Here is a 19396-nt window from a genome sequence, read left to right as displayed (position 1 = left end):
AGAGAACATTGAGTTGGATGGAAAGGTTAGAAGACCTACTGTGGAGTACGGGGTTTGCCTGGTGGCAGTGAGAGCCCAGGTGGCTAGCCGAATGTGGGCGCCTTTTCTTCACTCCTTTACCAGCTTAAGAGCAGGAGTTAAGAAAGCAGGTGACTGAAGTGACCTAAGGCTTGACATGGGTACGATTAAGAATAGTTCTAAAGTGACTGTCCAGCCTGTGTAGGCATGGCTAAGGAATAACATAAAGCCAGAAGTCTGTTTGATTAATAACAATATCTAATAATTATATATTGCTTTGAAATTTACAAAGCCTTTTACATGTGTGATCTCCTTTGATTCTCACAACTACCACATGAGGTAGGTACTGTTACAATGCCCGTTTTACAGATAAGAAAACTGAGGATGAAAAAAAAAAAGTTGAAGCTACTTACCTAGAGTCACCCAGTAAGTATCTGAGGCAGGATTCAAACTCAAATCTTCCAGCACTCTATCTAGTATGTCACCTACCTACCAATTAAGTGAAGTGAGAGAAGAGAAAGTGTTGTTCACCATGGGCACCAAAATTAAGCCCAGTAAGTAAGAGAGTGAAAGAGGTGGGAAGCTAGGTGGTTCTAGCTGTTGAGGGGGGAGGTTCCTAAGTTCCGAGCAGTTCAAGACCCAGGGATTGGCTGAGATGGCTTGGAGATGATGAGGCTGTTGAAGTTTGAAAGCACAGGGTGCAGTGTAAAGTGGAGAACCTGAAACCCTAGAATTGGTTCTTGAAGGCCCAGAGATGATGACACAGAGTGGAGGTGTGGTGGTGACAGCCTTGTCTGGAAGTGACAGCAGGGAGCAAGGAATGAGAGAAGATAAGAGGGTGGCATGAGGAGGAGAAGGGAGCCAGAGAGGGAGCCCAAGGAGTGCCCACTGGAAGCTGGAGGCATTATGCTTTTTAAACAGTGGTGGAGAGGACAGCTAGGTGGTGCAGTGGATAAAGCACCAGCCCTGGATTTAGAAGGAACTGAGTTCAAATCCGGCTTCAGACACTTGACACTAGCTGTATGACCCTGGGCAAGTCACTTAACCCTCATTTTCCTGGGTGGGGGAACAACAACCAAACAATGGTGGAGTATGTGCCATCAGTTTCTGGCATACAGTGCGCATACCACATGCGTTCTCTTTGAGATCTGATCTTCCTTCTTCAATCACAGAGTGAGCCTGGGGCAGAGACACGGCACTTTGGGGTGTGTGTGAGCAACCTGACCAACGACAAGATTTCAGTGCCTGTAGTCCTGGAGAAATTACTGGAACATGTGGAGATGCACGGCTTATACACCGAAGGGATTTATCGAAAGTCAGGGGCAGCCAATCGAATGCGAGAACTCAAACAATCCCTGCAAGCGGGTACGAGATCTCATGAATCCTTAACCGGGCTGTCCAGCAGATCTGGCTTCTTGATTTCTTCTCTGCTACTGAGGGACATTGAGTCACTGTTGAGTCATTCCTGGCCATCCATTTTTCCTCTGATCCAGAAATAGGCCTATTTTCCCCAGAACACCTTATTAAACAGATTGCTAAAGATGAGGTGTCGGAGGAAGCTCTGCCTCCCTCTTACTCTGCAGACTGACTCCTTGTTCTCTCCCAAAGTTAAATGTTTGGCTTACATAGTCATTTTTTCCTCTTCAGATCCTAATTCTGTGAAACTGGAGAATTACCCCATTCATGCCATCACTGGGGTTTTGAAGCTGTGGTTGAGAGAGCTGCCAGAACCTCTTATGACATTTGCTCAGTACAATGACTTTCTCCGAGCCGTTGGTAAGTGTCCTCAGGGAGCAGCATTCCTGACGTGTTTGTGCCCACCGGCTTCTCCTGAGGAGCCGGGCTCTGACACTGGCTGGGGAGGAGGGCCGTTCACAGCTGATCGGGAGGTGCTCATGATGACATGCTCTCTTCTCCATGTCTGAAGAGTTACCAGAGAAGCAAGAACAGCTCGCTGCTATCTATGCTGTCCTGGAGCATCTTCCCCAGGCCAATCATAACACCCTAGAACGGCTCATCTTTCATCTTGTCAAGTAAGTCACTCTTACTTGATCTTATGTGTGAACTAATTGGGCCTACCATGGACATTGTTCCCTTTCCATGGAAAGTTCCAAACTAGGAGCAGATTTAATGTTTCCTTAGAGAGCTGGACCTCCCCTTCAGGAATGCCCTGAACCTGAAGTCTTCAGCAGGCATTGCATGTTTGCAGCAGGACGTTAGAGAGGAGGAGGAGGGCGAGGAGGACACACATGCTCTGCCACAGACGGCAGAGCCCAGGGCATCCCACTCTGCTGGGCTGAGTAAGTCAGCCTGAGCACAGAGAGCCACACAGAGCAGCTGCACACGTGTCCTCATGATGCACCAGGAGCACAGAAGGCAATACCAAAACCCTGTTGGGGCAATAACCAGTGGAAAGAGAACGTGGAAGAAACTTAGGGGAAAAAGATGAAAACAACTAGACAGCATAGAGGAGAGGGCATGCCCGGCTGAAGGGCAGGTGTTTGAATGATTTCGACTGGTGTTGGAAGTAATATGATCCTTATTTAACTGGGGCATCAGACTTGTATTTTTCCCATGCAGAACATAGAATTCTATATCAGTTTTCAAATGTTCCCCTGAGAAGTTTGAAGACCTGCTTAGAGCCACATTATGAATTCCTCGTGAACTTTTGTATACAGCAGAAGCCCTGTAGTTGAGAAGCCACTCTCTGAACTTTACTGAGCTAGTCCATAGACAGCAGATCCATTTTTGTAAAGCCTTTGCAAAGCCAGGGAGGGAGTAGCTGCCAGGTTCTCGCCCGCAGGCTTCACTTGCTGAGGCCCCAGGCTCACCACTGGGGACCCAGTGCATCTCTCAAAGATTCCCTGCCAATTATACTGGCCTGCAGAGGCTTTGGGGACAAAAGCCCCCACACCAGCCCACCATGGAAGTCCCCGATTGATAACGGATTGAAGTCTAATGAACCTGTATTTGTGAAACCGGACACCAATAAAACGATGGATTCTTTCGGTAATCAGTTTGACATTTTACTTGGCAGAGTGGCCCTAATCGAGGAAGTGAACAGGATGTCACCCAGTGCTTTGGCAATCATCTTTGCTCCGTGCCTGCTGCGCTGTCCTGACAATTCAGATCCCCTCACCAGTATGAAGGATGTCTTGAAAACAACCATGTGAGTCTTGGGAGCTTCCTGGGAATAAGAATGTGGTTAACATATGCGATTGATGCTGTAACTATCAGCACCTTTCCCAGACTCTCCCCACGGCCACTGAGCTTTGTGGTGGCATTCATTCTCTCTTCTAGCTGGGGTGCTTGTCCTCCAGGGCAGTGGCAGAAGCATTTCACCCTTCACATCATTTTAATATTAAATGACTTTTCTGACCAGCCTTGAACACAAAAGTCAAATGTGGACGAAAATGTCTGTATTATTGTCTCTTTTAAAGTGCCATCATCCCCACCAAAGGGCAAAACATGAAAGGAGGAGAAATGGGGAGTTGTGTATAAGAAAGAGGCCACGGAGAGAGTGCTTGATATTCCATCCTTACATGGAAGTGTTTGAGCTTCCCCTTCATCAGGGGCTCCTCAGGGCTACAGATAAAAGGAAGCGATTCTTTTCACAATGCCTAATGAACATTTGGAACTCACTACTCTAGATAATTACCAAAGCATCAAGAAATTGAAGGAGGGGGTAGCTAGGTGGCACAGTGGATAAAGCACCAGCCTTGGATTCAGGAGGACCTGAGTTCAAATCCGGCCTCAGACACTTGACACTTAATAGCTGTGTGACCCTGGGCAAGTCACTTAACCCCCATTGCCCCACAAAAAAAAAAAAAAAGAAGAAGAAGAAGTTGAAGGAGAGTTTAGAAGACCGTGTTCAATCTCAGGGGTGCTCAGCAAAGCTTCTAGAGAGAACTGTAGTGGTCTTCCATCTAACAGTGATACCATGAAGTGTCACTGTTAGATACAGACAGCTGTCCCACATGAGTGTTGGACGAGCCTGGATTACCTTTTTTGTTATTTTCTTGTTTTGAACCCCATAAAAATGATGCCTATATCTTGGCAACATTCTTCTGTTTACCTAGACAGATTACCTCCTCGGAGTTCTCTTCGTGATCAGACCACTGGCAACAGTGGGCAGCAGAGGCTCCCCCTCTTTGTCCCATGGCTCCTCCCTTCACCTCTAAGTGAAGCACTCTCTCATAAGCCAGCTGCGTAGACTGCTGGTGTCAGTCAACAAAGATTTCTGAGTCCCTGGCATTGCACTTAGAGACAGCACTCCCCGCTGAGAAAGAGACAAGCAGCTCATTTATCCCTGTTGGTTGGGAGCATCTTCCTTTAAAGAGAGCATGGCCAATAGCTATGGACCACCACAGGTTAGCCAGCACCCAGAGCAGGAGCACCAACCATCCCTCTGTGAATCAAGCTCCAGATTGTTTCCTCTTTCCCTTGTATCTAATCTCCCTCATCTTGTACTGCTACTTGACACTGAACCTCTTCTCACATCTGTGTCAAACTCCATTGATAGGATCACCTTACATGCACCATTACATGCTGACTCAGTGGAGTGGTCTTTACTTTCCCCAGCATTATGTAATGGAAATAGCACCAGGCTAACCCGAGACTTGAGCCCAGATCCTATATTTACTAGCTGTGTGACGTCGGGGATGTCACTTAACAAGTCTGAGCCTCAGATGTCTTTGTTGGTAAAAATGGCCGTAATACAAGTGCCCCTTCCCAGAAGGCTTGTTAGGAGGATCGAATGAGATAATTTATGTAAAGTATTTTGCAAACCTTAGAGGGCCCTATAAATGTTTATTATCACTGACAATAAACACTGGGTTCCTTGTTTGATAGTAGTTTGGAGTGATTGGATGCACCCCACCTCAGGTCTGTGAGTAAATGCTTCTGTCCACCCTGAATCTCTGTTAACTTTTTTTTTTTTTTTTTGGTGAGGCAATTGGTGTTAAGTGACTTGCCTAGGGTTACACAGCTAGTAATTGTTAAGTGTCTGAGGCCAGAATTGAACTCAGGTCTCCCTGAATCCAGGGCCAATTCTCTATCCACTGCGCCACTTAGCTGCCCCTCTGTTAACTCTTGAAGCCCCTAAGGTCATTCTACCTACCACCTCCTTTCACCCATTCTTTAGGACCTAGATGTGACCAGGTTTGTCTTTACTCACAGGTGTGTAGAGATGTTAATCAAGGAACAAATGAGAAAGTACAAGGTAAAAATGGAAGAAATTAGCCAGTTGGAAGCAGCAGAAACCATTGCTTTTCGAAGATTGTCTCTTCTCCGGCAAAACACAGTAAGCTTCCGGTGATTGGCAGTGGCCAGTATTGAGTGTTTCCAGGGGCAGGGGTTTGCACAGGTTTGGTCCTAGAGCATTTGAGAGTCTTCCTGAACCTTGAACAGGAGTAAGGATTCCATTGTGGCAACAGTGGGCAGCAGAGGCTCCCCCTCTTCGTCCCATGGCTCCTCCCTCACTTTGGGCCTTAGACTGCCGCTGTTGGTTTGAGAAGACCCAGAGGCTATAAATGAGATCATGATTAGGGGAAATGAGTAAGGAGGCCAAGGGAAGTCTGACTCATAGCCAGGCTGGTTGAGACATAAGAAAAGGTAACTAAACTTGAGGATTGGGACTTAGTGAAATACAGAAGATTGAGCATAAAATGATGGCCTCCTAGGCCAGACTGACCTTTCCAGCGAAGTCTGTCACTGACCAGGTTTCCACTGACAAATTAAAGTTCAGGATAGAGGAGATTACACCACCGGCACTCCGTAATTCTCTTATCACCTTGCCAGACGGTATGTGTCTGTCATAGCAGGAGAAGGCAAGTTATATTCATGCCCTATACAGGAAAGACTGTGTTTGCATTTTAGTAGGCATTATAGAAATGAATGCAGAGCATGTTAGGCATAAGCATGGTTATTTATTTACTCATGTAAGCCTCCATGTACAGATTAGCTTCTTTTATTTCTCATGCAACCTGAGTGGGAGATAGAATTCCCTTGGCCTTCTTACCTTTTCCCCTTGGGCCTTCCCCTGGTCACATTCTCACTTGTAGCTTCTGAGTCTTCTCTGCCATCAGCAGCCTGAGACCTGAAGCCAGAGAAAGAATGCTGTCCTGTAACTACAAACCAAGAGGCCCCCCTACCACAAAATCTGCCTCCCCAGGGAAATCCTTGCCCCTCGTTTGCTGTGATCTTAGTTGGTCCAAGGCCTACCCATTAGTTGTTCGTCTAGATTCTGAACTGTCTCTCAGCACTCCTCCATGATGGTACAGAGTCAGGCTGGCCTGGGCTTTTTGCTCAGTTCATTGTGTTGCTTTGGCTCCATGTTCACGTGTCCAAGAACATAACCCCACGTAATTTTTTTCCCCTCCATTTGTACATAGCTGTGAAAAATGAAGATTCAGGTGGGAGGAAGAGGGTGCTGGGTATGGGTAACTGAATGAAGCAAACCCATTTCCTCTGACCCAATATGCTTCCTCCCCTACCCCCTGGAGCAGTTGTTGTCTGAGCTTTTTGAAGTGACTGTGTATGTTTGATGTAGTCAACCTTGTCTTCGTCTCTCTCTAGCTGTGGCCTCTAAAACTGGGGTTTTCTTCTCCCTATGAGGGGGTGATGGTACGTACAGAACTTAGTGGTCTCCCTATGCATGACTCTCGGGCACAACGGCATGACCTGGGTTTTCATGGCTTCATAGAAATCTACTCAAAGTGCATGCATACCCTGTCGTAGACATTTGCATTTGTTATCTTTTGGAGTTAGTAGACTACAACGGTCACTAGAAATAACCAATTTATGGCTAAGAAGACATGCTATTAATGAGTTAGGCAAGTAAATCCAGATAGATTTTCCATTATTCATCCAGAGAATTTGTCTTATAAATGTCTCCTCCACATATGAATTAACAACTTGTCAGCTTCTCCTGCTTGTCTGTCTGCTGTTAGAGCTAATACTAAATCTTGGTTGAAGAGAGATTGTCACTAAGACATCCTTCTTGTTCTAGAGCAAAAACCCCAAGTCTCAGCTCAGTGATGGCAGTTTAGATGGGCTGGGCGTCCTGCAGGAGGAGCAAGCCGAAGGAGATGATGACCGGGAGAAGGAAATTCTGATCGAGCGCATCCAGTCGATAAAGGAAGAAAAGCAAGTCCTGGGTTTTGCTTTCCTTTTTTTCCAATTGCTGGCCACCTCCTCTGGCTGTTTGTGGGCTTTCCCTGCCACCTCTGAGCCCCAGATCTAGGACAAACCAAAGGAAAAACCACTACCCATGTCAGCCACCGGAGGAGGGGCAATGTGGTAGAGGAGGAGCAGCAGCAGTCATGGGTTCTGGTTCCTGTTCTGCTGCAACCTTGAGCAAACCCTTTCTTTCTCTGTTCTTCAACCTCCTTATCCATAAAATGGGGGAGGTGGGATCCCCCATTGGTCAGTGGTCAGTAAAGTCCCTGCTAGTTCCAACAGAGTATGATTTTCATGGTTCTTAGATACTTTTTTTTTTTTAACTTACGGGGTATCATTTACATCAAATCCTTTCTTCACACAGGGAAGATATAACTTACCGGTTACCCGAATTAGATCAGCGAGGCTCAGATGAGGAAAATCTGGATTCAGAGACATCAGTAAGCACCGAGAGCCTTTTGGAAGACAGAGCAGGGCGGGTGGACACGGAAGGTCAGTATTAAGGTAGTGTGTGCTTTTCTTATCTTCTATCATGATTTTTCAGATTTTGGGGTTACCTCTGCAATGACAGTCAAGAGTCTCACTGCCTTCTCCAAAAGATGCAATAACTTGCCTTATTTTCCTTTTAAAAGGAATGGTTACATTGGCATTTCCCTGCCACAATGTACCTACTTCTAGAACATCCAGCCTTTCAGTTCCTTTGATGCCCTCAAACCCTCATCCAGTCTCTTCTCAGTTGAGACAAAGACCATCTTCAATGACCGTTAGAATTAAAATTCCTCGGAGGACTCCAATAATGCCAACATCTAATATCAAGCTCCCACATGGCATGTCAACCCACCTCCAGAGGCGGACTTCATCTTTGAAGGAGGCTGAGGTCCCAGTGAAACGCAGGGAACAGCCAGCCCGAAGAACAGACCAGATTCAGTCTGTGTACATCACCCCAGGGGATGACCCAGCCCAAGCTCAGGAACCTTTGAATGACTGTGACCTGACAGCTGCAGCAAAGCGGAGACACTCTGACCCTCCGGTTTACCCCTTTGTTCCAAGGGTGAACAAGTCTGATGGCTGAAGATAGCCCCACAGTGGACCGGTCCAAGTGTAACTTCCCCGCAGCTGATTACAAACCCTCTCGGACTGTTCTGGCCCGTCGTGTTATTGGGGAGCGTGCGTACACTTGTGTATGTATGCTCATAAGTGAGACAGGACCGACTGGGACGCTGCCTTGTGGGAACTAAGCAGTAGTGCTCCAAAATCCGTTCTCTGCTCTTGGAGAACTTATTAAATTAAAATCTGTATAGGTATTAAATCACGAAATTACCCTTTCTTAGGAGCCTACTTTCTGCAAGCTATACCTGGTGCTGTTTCAGCTCCTTTGCCTTTTGTATTTGCTCAGTGTGCATTATCTAATAGGACCAAAAGGGAGAATAATTTCCCAACTCTACTTTTTGTATGTTTTTATGGTAACTATTTCTTTGTATGCCGTTTACAAAATTTTTTAAATGTAACAGCCTTAATGGAGAACCAAATTATATATATTATATATATATAAAACCTTTTATATTAACGCTGTGCAGCTTTCCTTTAATATGTGTTTAAGTTAATGAAGAGTTGGGGCCATTAATTTGACGACAGCACACAGAGAAAACTTTTTTTCAGGTTGGTGAAGACTACATCATTCTGAGAACTCAAAAGCAAAAATATTTTCACTTGAAAATATGGAAAGAACTTTTACAATTGTGTCTTCCCTGATCACATAAAAGTACTTTTGGGGACATTATGAGAAAGTGTTTGACCATTCAAGTTATACCTTGGATAAATTCTCGAGGGAAAAAGGTGAACTCTCGTTTCCCTGTTTCCATCTGACAGGCCCTGCAGACATTGGGGTGTAGGGTATGACACGGCCTGGCTTATGATGTTCTCTGCACTGCTACAAAATCTGTGCCATGGGAATGAGGGAGTGAAATTCTGTGTGCCAGGGACCCAATGCCATAAAGAGAAGTAATTTTTTTACTTACATGATCTGTTGTTAATGTGTTGCCTTCGCTGCCTTGTTTTGTCTCCTTTGTATTTTCTTTGTGCTTGACTATAAGAAAGAAAACATGAATCATACCTGCAATGAGACAAACTACAGGATGGAAGTAGAAAACCAGGGATTTGGCTTTCTACAGACAAAATAGGATAAAGAAGAGAGGTGATGGTCCTCAGGTCATTCCAAGGAAAACCAAAGAGGACATCTTCCCTCCATCACTGTTCTTTCCCACAGTGGAAGAAAAACTTCAATTCCATGCTGTCCAGCTCAGAAATGAACTCAGAATGACTAAGGGCCAGGGTAGGGCCTCAGCTCTTTTTCCTCAAGTCTTTAATAAGAAAACTGAAACATTCCTGAATATCCATTAGAATGGAAGTATTTGGTGCCCTGCCTGTTCTCCCCTCCCACTGGTACCTCTGCAGCCAGTGTGCTGGGGCCTGGTGAAGCTGCCCTTCTGTCAAGTAGAAAAGTGCCTGCAGAGTTGACTTGTAATAAATGATGGCTTAATTGGTCTCTGCATGTCGTTCATTTATTGGTGTCATAGGCTCCTTCTCAGCAATCCTTCAAAAAGCTTCAAGTTGGAGGGGAGAGGAGCTGATGGTTTCGTCTGGGAAGAAATCTGATCCAGGGGAGGCGCCTCCACCCACTAGGTACTGAGGGAAAGTTCACCAAGTGGGTTCTCCTGAGCCACGATGACCAGGGTGAGGGGCAGTATAGGGGAAGGGACAGGCTGCCTGTGACCTGATGGAGGCAAAAGCTTCCCAACAATCGGGGCTGTTCAAAAGTGGGATGGGGTTGCCTTGGGAAGATGTCTGTGAAACGCTATGAAGTTGGATGGATGACGACCCATTCATGTAGCTACCAACGAGGGGAAACAGCATCACAAAGTGAAGAGAGCTCAGGACTTGGAGTCAGGAGAAACATGGGTTCATGTCCCCAGCCCACTCCTCCATCCCCATCCACTGACAAGTTTGACCATGGGCAAGTGACTTGACTCCTAAGTCCGTCTCAGCCATAAAGTGGAAATAATAACTATAGAATCTCACAGTGTTGTTGTTTGGGTTGACTCTTTTGTTTGTTTTTTTTTGTGGAGCAATGGGGGTTAAGTGACTTGCCCAGGGTCACACAGCTAGTAAGTGTCAAGTGTCTGAGGCCGGATTTGAACTCAGGTCCTCCAGAATCCAGGGCCAATGCTTTAACCACTGCGCCATCTAGCTGCCCCCTGGGTTGACTCTTAAAGTATGATATGAGTGCCAATTATTAAGCTATAAAGAACAGTCTAAGGATTTGGGGAGATTTTTTTAGAAAAAGAAGGAACCTTTGAGATTATTTGGTCTAACAAATAGCATTATTGCTGTTTGGGGGGGAGGGGTAGTTATCACAGTCACCCTCCAAATGGCAAGACTGAGACTGAGAGAAAAGGGTGACTTGTTAAGATCCCTACGCCAAATTAGTGGTCAGGCTTAAAATGAAAGATGGGTATATGTTAGCAATGGGGAAGTAGTTTGAACATCCACATTTGAATCAATGACTTGAGTATCTGAATAAAAGAAATGATGGCTTCCTCACAGTTGCATGTCTTAATGGAGACGAGATCAGCCCACGTTTGATGAGGAGTGTCACCCATGAGAGTTAAAGGGGACAGAAGTGTTAGGGTTTTCTTTTTTCTTTTTTTTTTTTTTTTTTTTTAGTGAGGCAATTGGGGTTAAGTGACTTGCCCAGGGTCACACAGCTAGTAAGTGTTAAGTGTCTGAGGCCGGATTTGAACTCAGGTACTCCTGACTCCAGGGCCGGTGCTCTATTCGCTGCGCCACCTAGCTGCCCCCAGTGTTAGGGTTTTGTAACATACTTGGAGACGTTTTTCAGGTGACTGACCATGAATCTGGTAAGGAAAGGAGCGAGCTTTCAGTAGCTCCCTTTGAGCACTTGACATTTGATTGATCTCAGAACCCGAACAGAACATTCACAGGAGTGTTGTTCCCACAGATGACAAGACCTCAAGAGGTCACAATAGCTCTAGCCAGAAAGACGGATGCCTTGTCCTTGGCATTTAAGGACCTTCACCATCTGGCACTGGTCTCTGCACGTGGCTCCCCTTCCTAGGCTCTGTGCTCTAGCCATGCTGACCCTGCGTTCTATTCCCCAGACTTTACATTTTATCTCTTGCCTCTTTATCTTTGCACATTTATCCTCAAATTATCATGGCCATACGGAATATAATTTTTTCCAAGTTCATGAACACCCGATTAAAAACCCCTGTCCCAGAGAATAATCACTCAGTCCCCAAATATTAAGTGCCTACAGTGTGCCAGGCACTGATGGGCTTTGGGAACACAAGTACAAAGAATAAAACCCTATTTACGATGAGCTGATGTTCTGAGGGAGTAAAAAGTACCTCTTTTTAAAAAGCATAAATATGTGTTTTCATGCGCGTGTGCGAGCGCACACACACACACACACGTTTAATACAGGGTAGTTTGGGAAATGAGCAACAAGGGTTGGAGGATCAGGATGAAAAGGCCTCATGTGTATGTGAGCTGCATCTTAAGAGATGGAGATAAGGAGGGAGTGCTTTCCAGGAATTAGGGAATAGCCAGTGCAAAGGTATAAGAACAGAAGATAGAATGTTGCATTTGAGGAATACAGAGGCTGCCAGCTTGGCTAAATGGCACAGTTCAGGAGGACCAGGTTTTAAGTCATTTAACCTCCATGTCTCAGCCAACTCTCCCATGTGCCTATCTGCATTGGCAGAGGAAGTTTCCTCATTAGCAAAGCCATCAGTTACAGCCCACAATCACTACCACCATGCTTCCTCTCCCCACACCCCCCCCAACAACAACAGCAGCAGCAAAACTCTAATAAAATGTAACTCAAGAGCAAGGACTTTTTTTTGTCTTGTCTTAGTATTCCAGGGCACAGTGCTTTGAACACATAGTAAGTGCTAGGGCAGCTAGGTGGTACAGTGGATAGAGCACCAGCCCTGGAGTCAGGAGGACCTGAGTTCAAATCCAGCCTCAGACACTTGCCACTTACTAGCTTTGTGACCCTGGACAAGTCACTTAACCCCAATTGCCTTACCAAAAACAAAACAAAAAAACTCATATAGTAAGTGCTTAGATACTTATTGGATCAAGTTGGATTTACTCAGCACACAATAAGTGCCATGGCCTGGATTGGAGCCCATGTTTTCTGGCCGCTAAATCCACTTTTCTTTCTATTCTGCCCAATGCTATGGCATTGATAAGAACTTAATGATTAAATGAATCAAAACTGGGCTGCCTGTCAAAGCATCATTAGAATGCTGTGTAGAGGGCAGCTGGATGGTGCAGTGGATAAAGCACTGGCCCTGGATTCAGGAGGACCTGAGTTCAAATACTGCCTCGGACACTTGACACTAGCTGTGTGACCCTGGGCAAGTCACTTAACCTTCATTGCCCCGAGCCCCCCCCCAAAAAAAATGTTGTGTAGAACACTGTTCCATGAAGTTAATTATCTGGAACAATGGAAAGAACACTGGAGGATTAGGGATAAGGAGACCAAGATTCTTCTTAGCATTTAATGTGTCAGACACTGTGCTGGCCTTTGGGGATTCCAGGACAAAAGAAAGAGACCTTGCCCATAGGGAGATTACTGGCTAGCTGGTTGGGGGGAGAAGTGTACAGTCTAGGTAGATCATAGAGAACTGAGGGAAGGGAAAAGACTTCATCAGGAAGGTGGCACCTGACCTTAAAGAAAACTAGGGTAAAGGTGAGGAGGAAATGCTTTTAAAAACATTTTTTTAGGAGAACCAGGTGGAGCCTTTCACAGGCCAAACAAGAAGTAGAGGGATCACAAAAGACAAAATGCCAGCTCCATAGAATTTTAAATCTATAGTACAAATGAATCAATCCAAAAAATATAAAAGAAATATTGGTTGAGAGAAAAAAAAATCTGCCACAAGTATATCTGATCAGGGTCTGATATCCACTATACCTAAGAGGCGGCGTGATATGGATAGAAAGCTGGCCTGAGAGTCAGAAAGCCCTGGGTTCAACTCCTGCTGCTGATACTTTCTACTGGCTCTGTAACCATGCCCCCAGGAACCTCTAAGAATATAAATCTCAGAGCAAGTGTTGACCCGCATTAGTGGAGGAAGTTTCTCATCTGTAACTCTCTACAGTTATGAAATCGCAAGCCAGTCAATAAGAAAACCCAAAGCATAGAGGTACCGACAGATATCTGAGAATGAAAGCTATTTTCCCCCTAGAGAGGCAACCCAGCACCTTACACAAAGCTTTGAACATAGCAAATGTGGAATAAGTATTTAAGTTAAATTAGGCAGCCTAGCTGGGGCAGTGTGGCATCAGACCACAGAAGAGGCTGAGTTTGAATCCCACCTGCAGTGCTTACTAGCTATGCAACCATGGACAAGTCACTTAATCTCAGTTGGTTTCATCGTCCACAAACAGTGGTTATATCAAGTGACGCTATATAAATGTCAGCTATTATTAGCACAGTATGGAGATGCCCTTTTACTAGAAGTCTGGCCACCAGGTGATATATTTTTTGTCCACATCCTCTTGAAGGTCATATCCTGTTGAACGTTTTTGTGACTTGAATAGGAGAGAACATTCATATAAATATCCTCTGGAGTATGAACCTCTTACTGTGCTCAGAGCCCAGAGAGGATGGAAAGAAGCCAGAGCAGTCAGTCACTGAGCCTGTCATTGCTCCTGGTTTTGCCACTCATAGACTCACAACCAGATTAGAGGATAAGGAAGGATAGGAGAAAAGTATCAAGCAAGTACTGATGTTAAATACTTGATCGACCCTTGATCAAGCAGGAAGGAGACTAGAGGGGAGGCCATGTTGCCTGCTAAAGTCGGGTCTGAGCTAGGCATTGACAGATGGGCAGGAGTTATCCAGACAGAGGAGAGCACTCTAGGTATGAGACAGGATGAGGCCCTGACTCCTCCAGCTTCTATCCACCCACATCTGGGCTCTAGAGCTCAAAGTAGAATTAACTATAGCAGTGGTTTGTTAAATTTATTGATACATTTAGTTTTGACACAGTGAACACTTCCCAACAAACCTCTCAGGAAAAACATTCCCCAAACACAGCAACTGTTACCGAAAGGAGGACTGTTCTTTTACTCTGACCGTATGGCACTGGAATTGACTATTGAACTCAACTCACGTTTTGTTGACTTGTTATTATTCATTATTCAGGCAAGAAACAGTTACCAAATGCCTACTGTAAGTAGTGCCAGACCCTGAGCTAAGTCCTGGAGATGCAAAGAGGCAAAAAACAGTCCTTGCTCCTGAGGCTCCTGATCTCAGGGAGTAGACTACATGTATATACAGGCTAAACAGGAAATTATATACAGAGGGAAGGCCCTAGAATTTAGAGGGGATGGGTAGTATCCATTTCTACTGTGTTTTGTTCTTTGGATTCTGTTTTCTTCACTGAATCACATAGGTCTTCCCACGTTTCTGTGAGCTCGTCATGTTCACTCCTCAGAAGGAAGTAATATCCCATTCATAACCATAGTTCATTCAACCCTTTAATCTCTGGACAGATTTTTGTTACAATAAATGCTACTATAAACATATTTGTATTGTTGGGTCTTTTCTTGCTATCAATGAGGTCCTTAGGAATATAGTCCCATTTGTGGGATCTCTGGGGAAAAGGTTATAAACAATGCAGTAACTTTGCTCTCATAATCCTAAATTGTTTTACAGAAAAGTTAAACCAGTTCACAACTCTATCATCTGCTAGCACCAGCTGCCTTTCCACATACAACACACTTTTCCCATCTTTGCTAGTTCTATGACACTGGTTGTTTGCCCATGAAGAAAGTTAATAATAAGAGCTAATGTTTATATACCACTTCCCTAATCCTAAATGCAAGGCATTGTGCCAAGAGTTTTTACAAATGATGCTATCTGGGGGCAGCTAGGTGGTACAGTGGATAAAGCACCAACCCTGGATTCAGGAGGACCTGAGTTCAAATCTGGCCTCAGACACTTGACATTTACTAGCTGTGTGACCCTGGGCAAGTCACTTAACCCCAGTTGTCCCACAAAAAAAAAAAAAAACAAACACCAAGATGCTATCTAATCCTCAAAACAACCCTGGGAGGTGGGTCTTATTATTATCCCCATTTTATAGTTGAAGAAGCCGAGTAGATATGAAGTGACTTGACCATGGTCACATGGCTGGTATCTAAAGCTAGATTTGAACTCTGGTTGGTCTTCCTGATTCTAGGCCTAGGGCTCTCTCCACTAGCTACCTCAGGGAAGAGACTGGTGGGTCTTCTGGATTGAGACTAAGGAAGGGCTGGGCTCCAGTTCTTGGGCAGGTTCTATGGGCTCTAATTTCTTTCTCTGTAAAATGAGGGAATTACACTAGATGATCTTTAGATTCTTTCCAATCCTTGCATCCTTTAATAGATTTTGGAAAACATTCCGTAAAAGAAGGAAGTTTCTGGCCTGAACAAGACAGCAGCCAGAATGTTTATTCAACTGAATTTAATTGAACAACCATTACTCAGGCACCTACTTCATGCAGAGCCCAGCCCTGGATGTTGGGAATAAAACAATAAACAAAGACCCATACTTTCTCCCAATGAATTTACTGTCTTCAATAAACATTTATTAAGCACCTACTATGTGCCAGCCACTTCTACGCAACAGGATACAAAAAGAGGCAAAAAATAGTCCCTGCCCAAGGAGTTCACAATCTGATCTTATATTTTAGTCTTATTTCATACTAGTGCCCATTCTGACACACTCTGTTCCAGCCAAATGGGCCTGCCTGCTAGTTGGTTCACCTTTGCAACATTTCATTTCCCATTTCTCCTCTCCACAGGCTTTCCCTATTCCTCCTTCCAACCCCCACCCCAAAACCCTAGAATCCCTTCCTCCACATGCCTCTTAGAGACCCTCATTTCCTCCGAGGTTCAAGTTCACATCCAACTTCTTTGGGCCTCCTCTAAAAAGAGGAGGTTCGGGGTGGCTAGGTGGCACAGTGGATAAAGCACCAGCCCTGGATTCAGGAGGACCTGAGTTCAAATCTGGCCTCAGACACTTGACACTTACTAGCTGTGTGACCCTGGGCAAGTCACTTAACCCCCATTGCCCCGTGCAAAAACAAAAACAAAAATTAATTAATTAATTAAAAGAGGAGGTTGGAGTCGATGATCTGGAGGTCCCTCCTGGCTTTTTGATTCTGTGACCCCTTTTCTGACCCCTTCCCATCATTAGTCCTTCTGCTTCTTGAAATTACTCTGTATATACTTTCTAAGCAACAGCCTCTGTGTGAAGGGCCCACTTTGGAGCCAGGAAGCCTCAGGTTCAAGAGGCAGCTAGGAGGGGCAGCTAGGTGGTGCAGTAGACAGAGCACTGGCCCGGGAATCAGGAGGACCTGAGTTCAAATCCAGCCTCAGACACTTGACACTTACTAGCTGTGTGACCCTGGGCAAGTCACTTAACCCCAATTGCCTCACCCCCCCTCCCCCCAGCAAAAAAAAGAGGCAGCTTGGTGACATAGTGGACAAAGTGCTAGGACCAGAGTTAGGAAGATCTGAGTCCAAATCCAGCCTCAGAAACTAGCCCTGTGACCCTGGGCAAGTCACTTAAACTCTGCCTCAGTTTCTTTGACCATAAAATAAGGATAATAATAACCCCTACATCACAAGGTTGTGAGGATTTAATTAGATAGTATTTGTAAAGCACTTAACACGATGCCTGGCACATAGTAGGTGCTTAACAAATGCTTCTTTCCTTCCTTCCTTTGTGGCTCTGGACATGTCACTTAACCTCTTAAGCTATGGACCAAATGCTGATCTCCATCAGTGGAGAGAACTGGGTCACTAATGGAATCAAATGTGAACAACAACAAAAAAAAACACCCTCTGTATTGACTTATCTGTTTATGTTACATTCTCTCCCCCACCCAAGTAATAATAATTATAGCTAGTACTTACATGGTGCTTTTTTAAAAAAGTTTACAAAGTGCTTTACAAATATCTAATTTCATCCTCTCAGTAATCCTGGGAGATAGGTACTATTATCTTCCTCATTTTACAGATAAGGAAACTAAGGCAGATTGTGGTTAAGTGACTTGCCCAGGATCCCACAGCTAATAAGTGTTTAAGGGAATATCTGAACTCAGGTCTACCTGATTCCAGGTCTAGCACTCTATCCATTGAGTCACCTAATGTGATGTCTAGAATGTAAACTCCTTGAGGTCAAGGATTGCTACTTGTCTGTACCCAGTACCAGTGTTTTGCACATTGTAGGTGTTCAGTCTGTTTACTGGATTGAAAAGGCAAGACAGTAACAAGTAGTCAGTTAACAAAAATTTATTAAACTTTGTGCAGGGCAGCTAGGTGGCGCAGTGGATAGAGCACTGGCCCTGGATTCAGGAGTACCTGAGTTCAAATCTGGCCTCAGATACTTAAGACTTACTAGCTGTGTGACCCTGGGCAAGTCATTTAACCCCAATTGCCTCACTAAAAACAAAAAACAAAAAAACTTTGTGCTAAGTATCAGGGATGTAAAGAAAGGCAAAATGTCCCCATCCTCAAGGAGTTTATATTCTAATGGGGAGAGGTATGTACAAGATATGTGATCTCAGAGAAGGCACTAGCAGCCAGAGGCACTGAGAAAGGCCTCATATGGAAGGTGGAACTCAACCAACTCTTAAAAGAAGCCAGGGAAACTAAGGGGGAAGCAAAGAGGGAGAGTTCCAGGCATAAAGGACATCCAGGGCAAAGGCCCAGAGGAGAGAAATGGAATACTGTACTGGAAGAACTGCAAGTAGGTCAGGGTAGCTGAACCTAAGGGTGTGTGAACAGGAGTCAAGTGTAAGAAGACTGGAAAGTTAGGAGAGGGCCAGGTTATCAATCAGTTAACATATATTAAGCATCTACTATGTGCCAGGCCCTGTGCTAAGCACTAGAGATGCAAAAAGAGGTAAAAGATAGTTCCTGCCCTCAAGGAGTTTATGCTCTAAAAGGAAGACAACGTGCAAATAAATATATGCAAAGCAAGCTATATACAGGATAAATGGGAAATAGATAACTAAGGAAAGGCACTGGAATTAAGAAAGTAAGAGGAACTGGAAAAGGCTTCAGTAAAAGACTAGATTTTAGGTGAGACTTAAAGGAAACCAGGGAGGGAGGTCAGTAGTAGTCTGAGCACTGAAGAGAAAGTATTACAGGCGCAGCTAGAGAAAACACCCAGAGCCCAACAGATAGTGTGTCTTGTTCATAGATCAGCTGGAAGGCCAGTGTCACTGGATCAAAGAAGATATGTTGGGTAGGAAGGTGTAAGACTGGAAAGGTAAGAAAGGGCTAGGTTATGAAATACTTTGGATGTCAGAGAGTTTTGTATTTGCTCCAGGAGGCAGTTGGGAAACTGGAGTTGAGTAGGGGAATGATGGTCAGACCCGAGCTTTAGGAAAATCACTTTTGTGGCTGAATAGAGCCTGGATTGGAGTAGGGAGAGACTTGAGGCAGGCAGACCCACCAGCATAGTCCAGGCAAGAGGTGCTAAGAACCTGCACCCGGGTGGTGACAGTGCCAGAGGATGGAAGAGGGAATGGTGGAGAGATGCTGCAGAGGGGAAATCAACAGACCTTGGGGACACCTTGGTATGAGGGATAAGAGATAGTGAAGAATTGAGGATAGCTCCTGGGTGGCAAGCCTGAAGGAGTAGGGAGTCTTAAATGCAAAAAAAAAAAAAAAAAAAAAGGAATTTCTATTTGATCCTGGAGTGTGCGCCACTAGAGCTCGCTGGTGGTGGCCTGCTCAAACCTGCCTGGAGAAAAGTCCCCTTCCCTGCTGAGTGGAAGATGCATTACTGGGAGCAGAGATGAAGCAAGGAGAACAACCCCAAAACTGTTCTATTAGTCCAGGGAAGTGTTGTCTGTGTGAATGGAGACAAGGGAGCACATAAGAGAGGTGTGAAGGTAGAAAGGACCAGTTGGATATTCAAGTTAAGTAGGTATGAAAAGTCAAGAATGTTACCAATCTTGAAATAATAGTGCCTTCTAGGGAAGTTCCGAAGAGTTGAGTATTTGAGGGGTTAAGAAATGTGTTCAGTTTTGGACATGTTGAGTTTGGGTTGCCTATGTAAGACAGACAATCTGTTCAAAATATCCAAAAAGCAGTTGTGATTTGA

General features: G+C 44.8%; 1 protein-coding gene across 12 annotated transcripts in view; it reads left to right on the top strand.

Annotated features, from left to right (window-relative positions):
* The window catches only part of MYO9B (myosin IXB), a 133982-nt gene extending 124240 nt beyond the window's left edge, over positions 1-9742 (top strand). For 8 of the 12 annotated variants that reach the window (XM_043982454.1, XM_043982439.1, XM_043982414.1 and 5 more), the window contains 9 exons: positions 1191-1383; positions 1666-1794; positions 1946-2051; positions 3056-3187; positions 5197-5320; positions 6595-6642; positions 7028-7164; positions 7562-7689; positions 7830-9742. In XM_043982454.1, coding sequence (XP_043838389.1) covers positions 1191-1383; positions 1666-1794; positions 1946-2051; positions 3056-3187; positions 5197-5320; positions 6595-6642; positions 7028-7164; positions 7562-7689; positions 7830-8269 — 1437 coding nt within the window. In that variant the 3' untranslated portion in view covers positions 8270-9742. Of the gene's footprint in view, positions 1-1190; positions 1384-1665; positions 1795-1945; positions 2052-3055; positions 3188-5196; positions 5321-6594; positions 6643-7027; positions 7165-7561; positions 7702-7829 lie in introns of all 12 variants that reach the window. The other 4 variants (XM_043982496.1, XM_043982480.1, XM_043982486.1 and 1 more) reach the window with 2 other exon arrangements.
* The last annotated feature ends 9654 nt before the right edge of the window (positions 9743-19396 follow it).

This window comes from Dromiciops gliroides, chromosome 1, assembly GCF_019393635.1.
Source record: "Dromiciops gliroides isolate mDroGli1 chromosome 1, mDroGli1.pri, whole genome shotgun sequence".
Classification (NCBI taxonomy): Eukaryota; Metazoa; Chordata; class Mammalia; order Microbiotheria; family Microbiotheriidae; genus Dromiciops; species Dromiciops gliroides.
The sequence above is the reverse complement of the archived record's forward strand: the minus strand, read 5'-3'. Positions and strand labels throughout refer to the sequence as shown.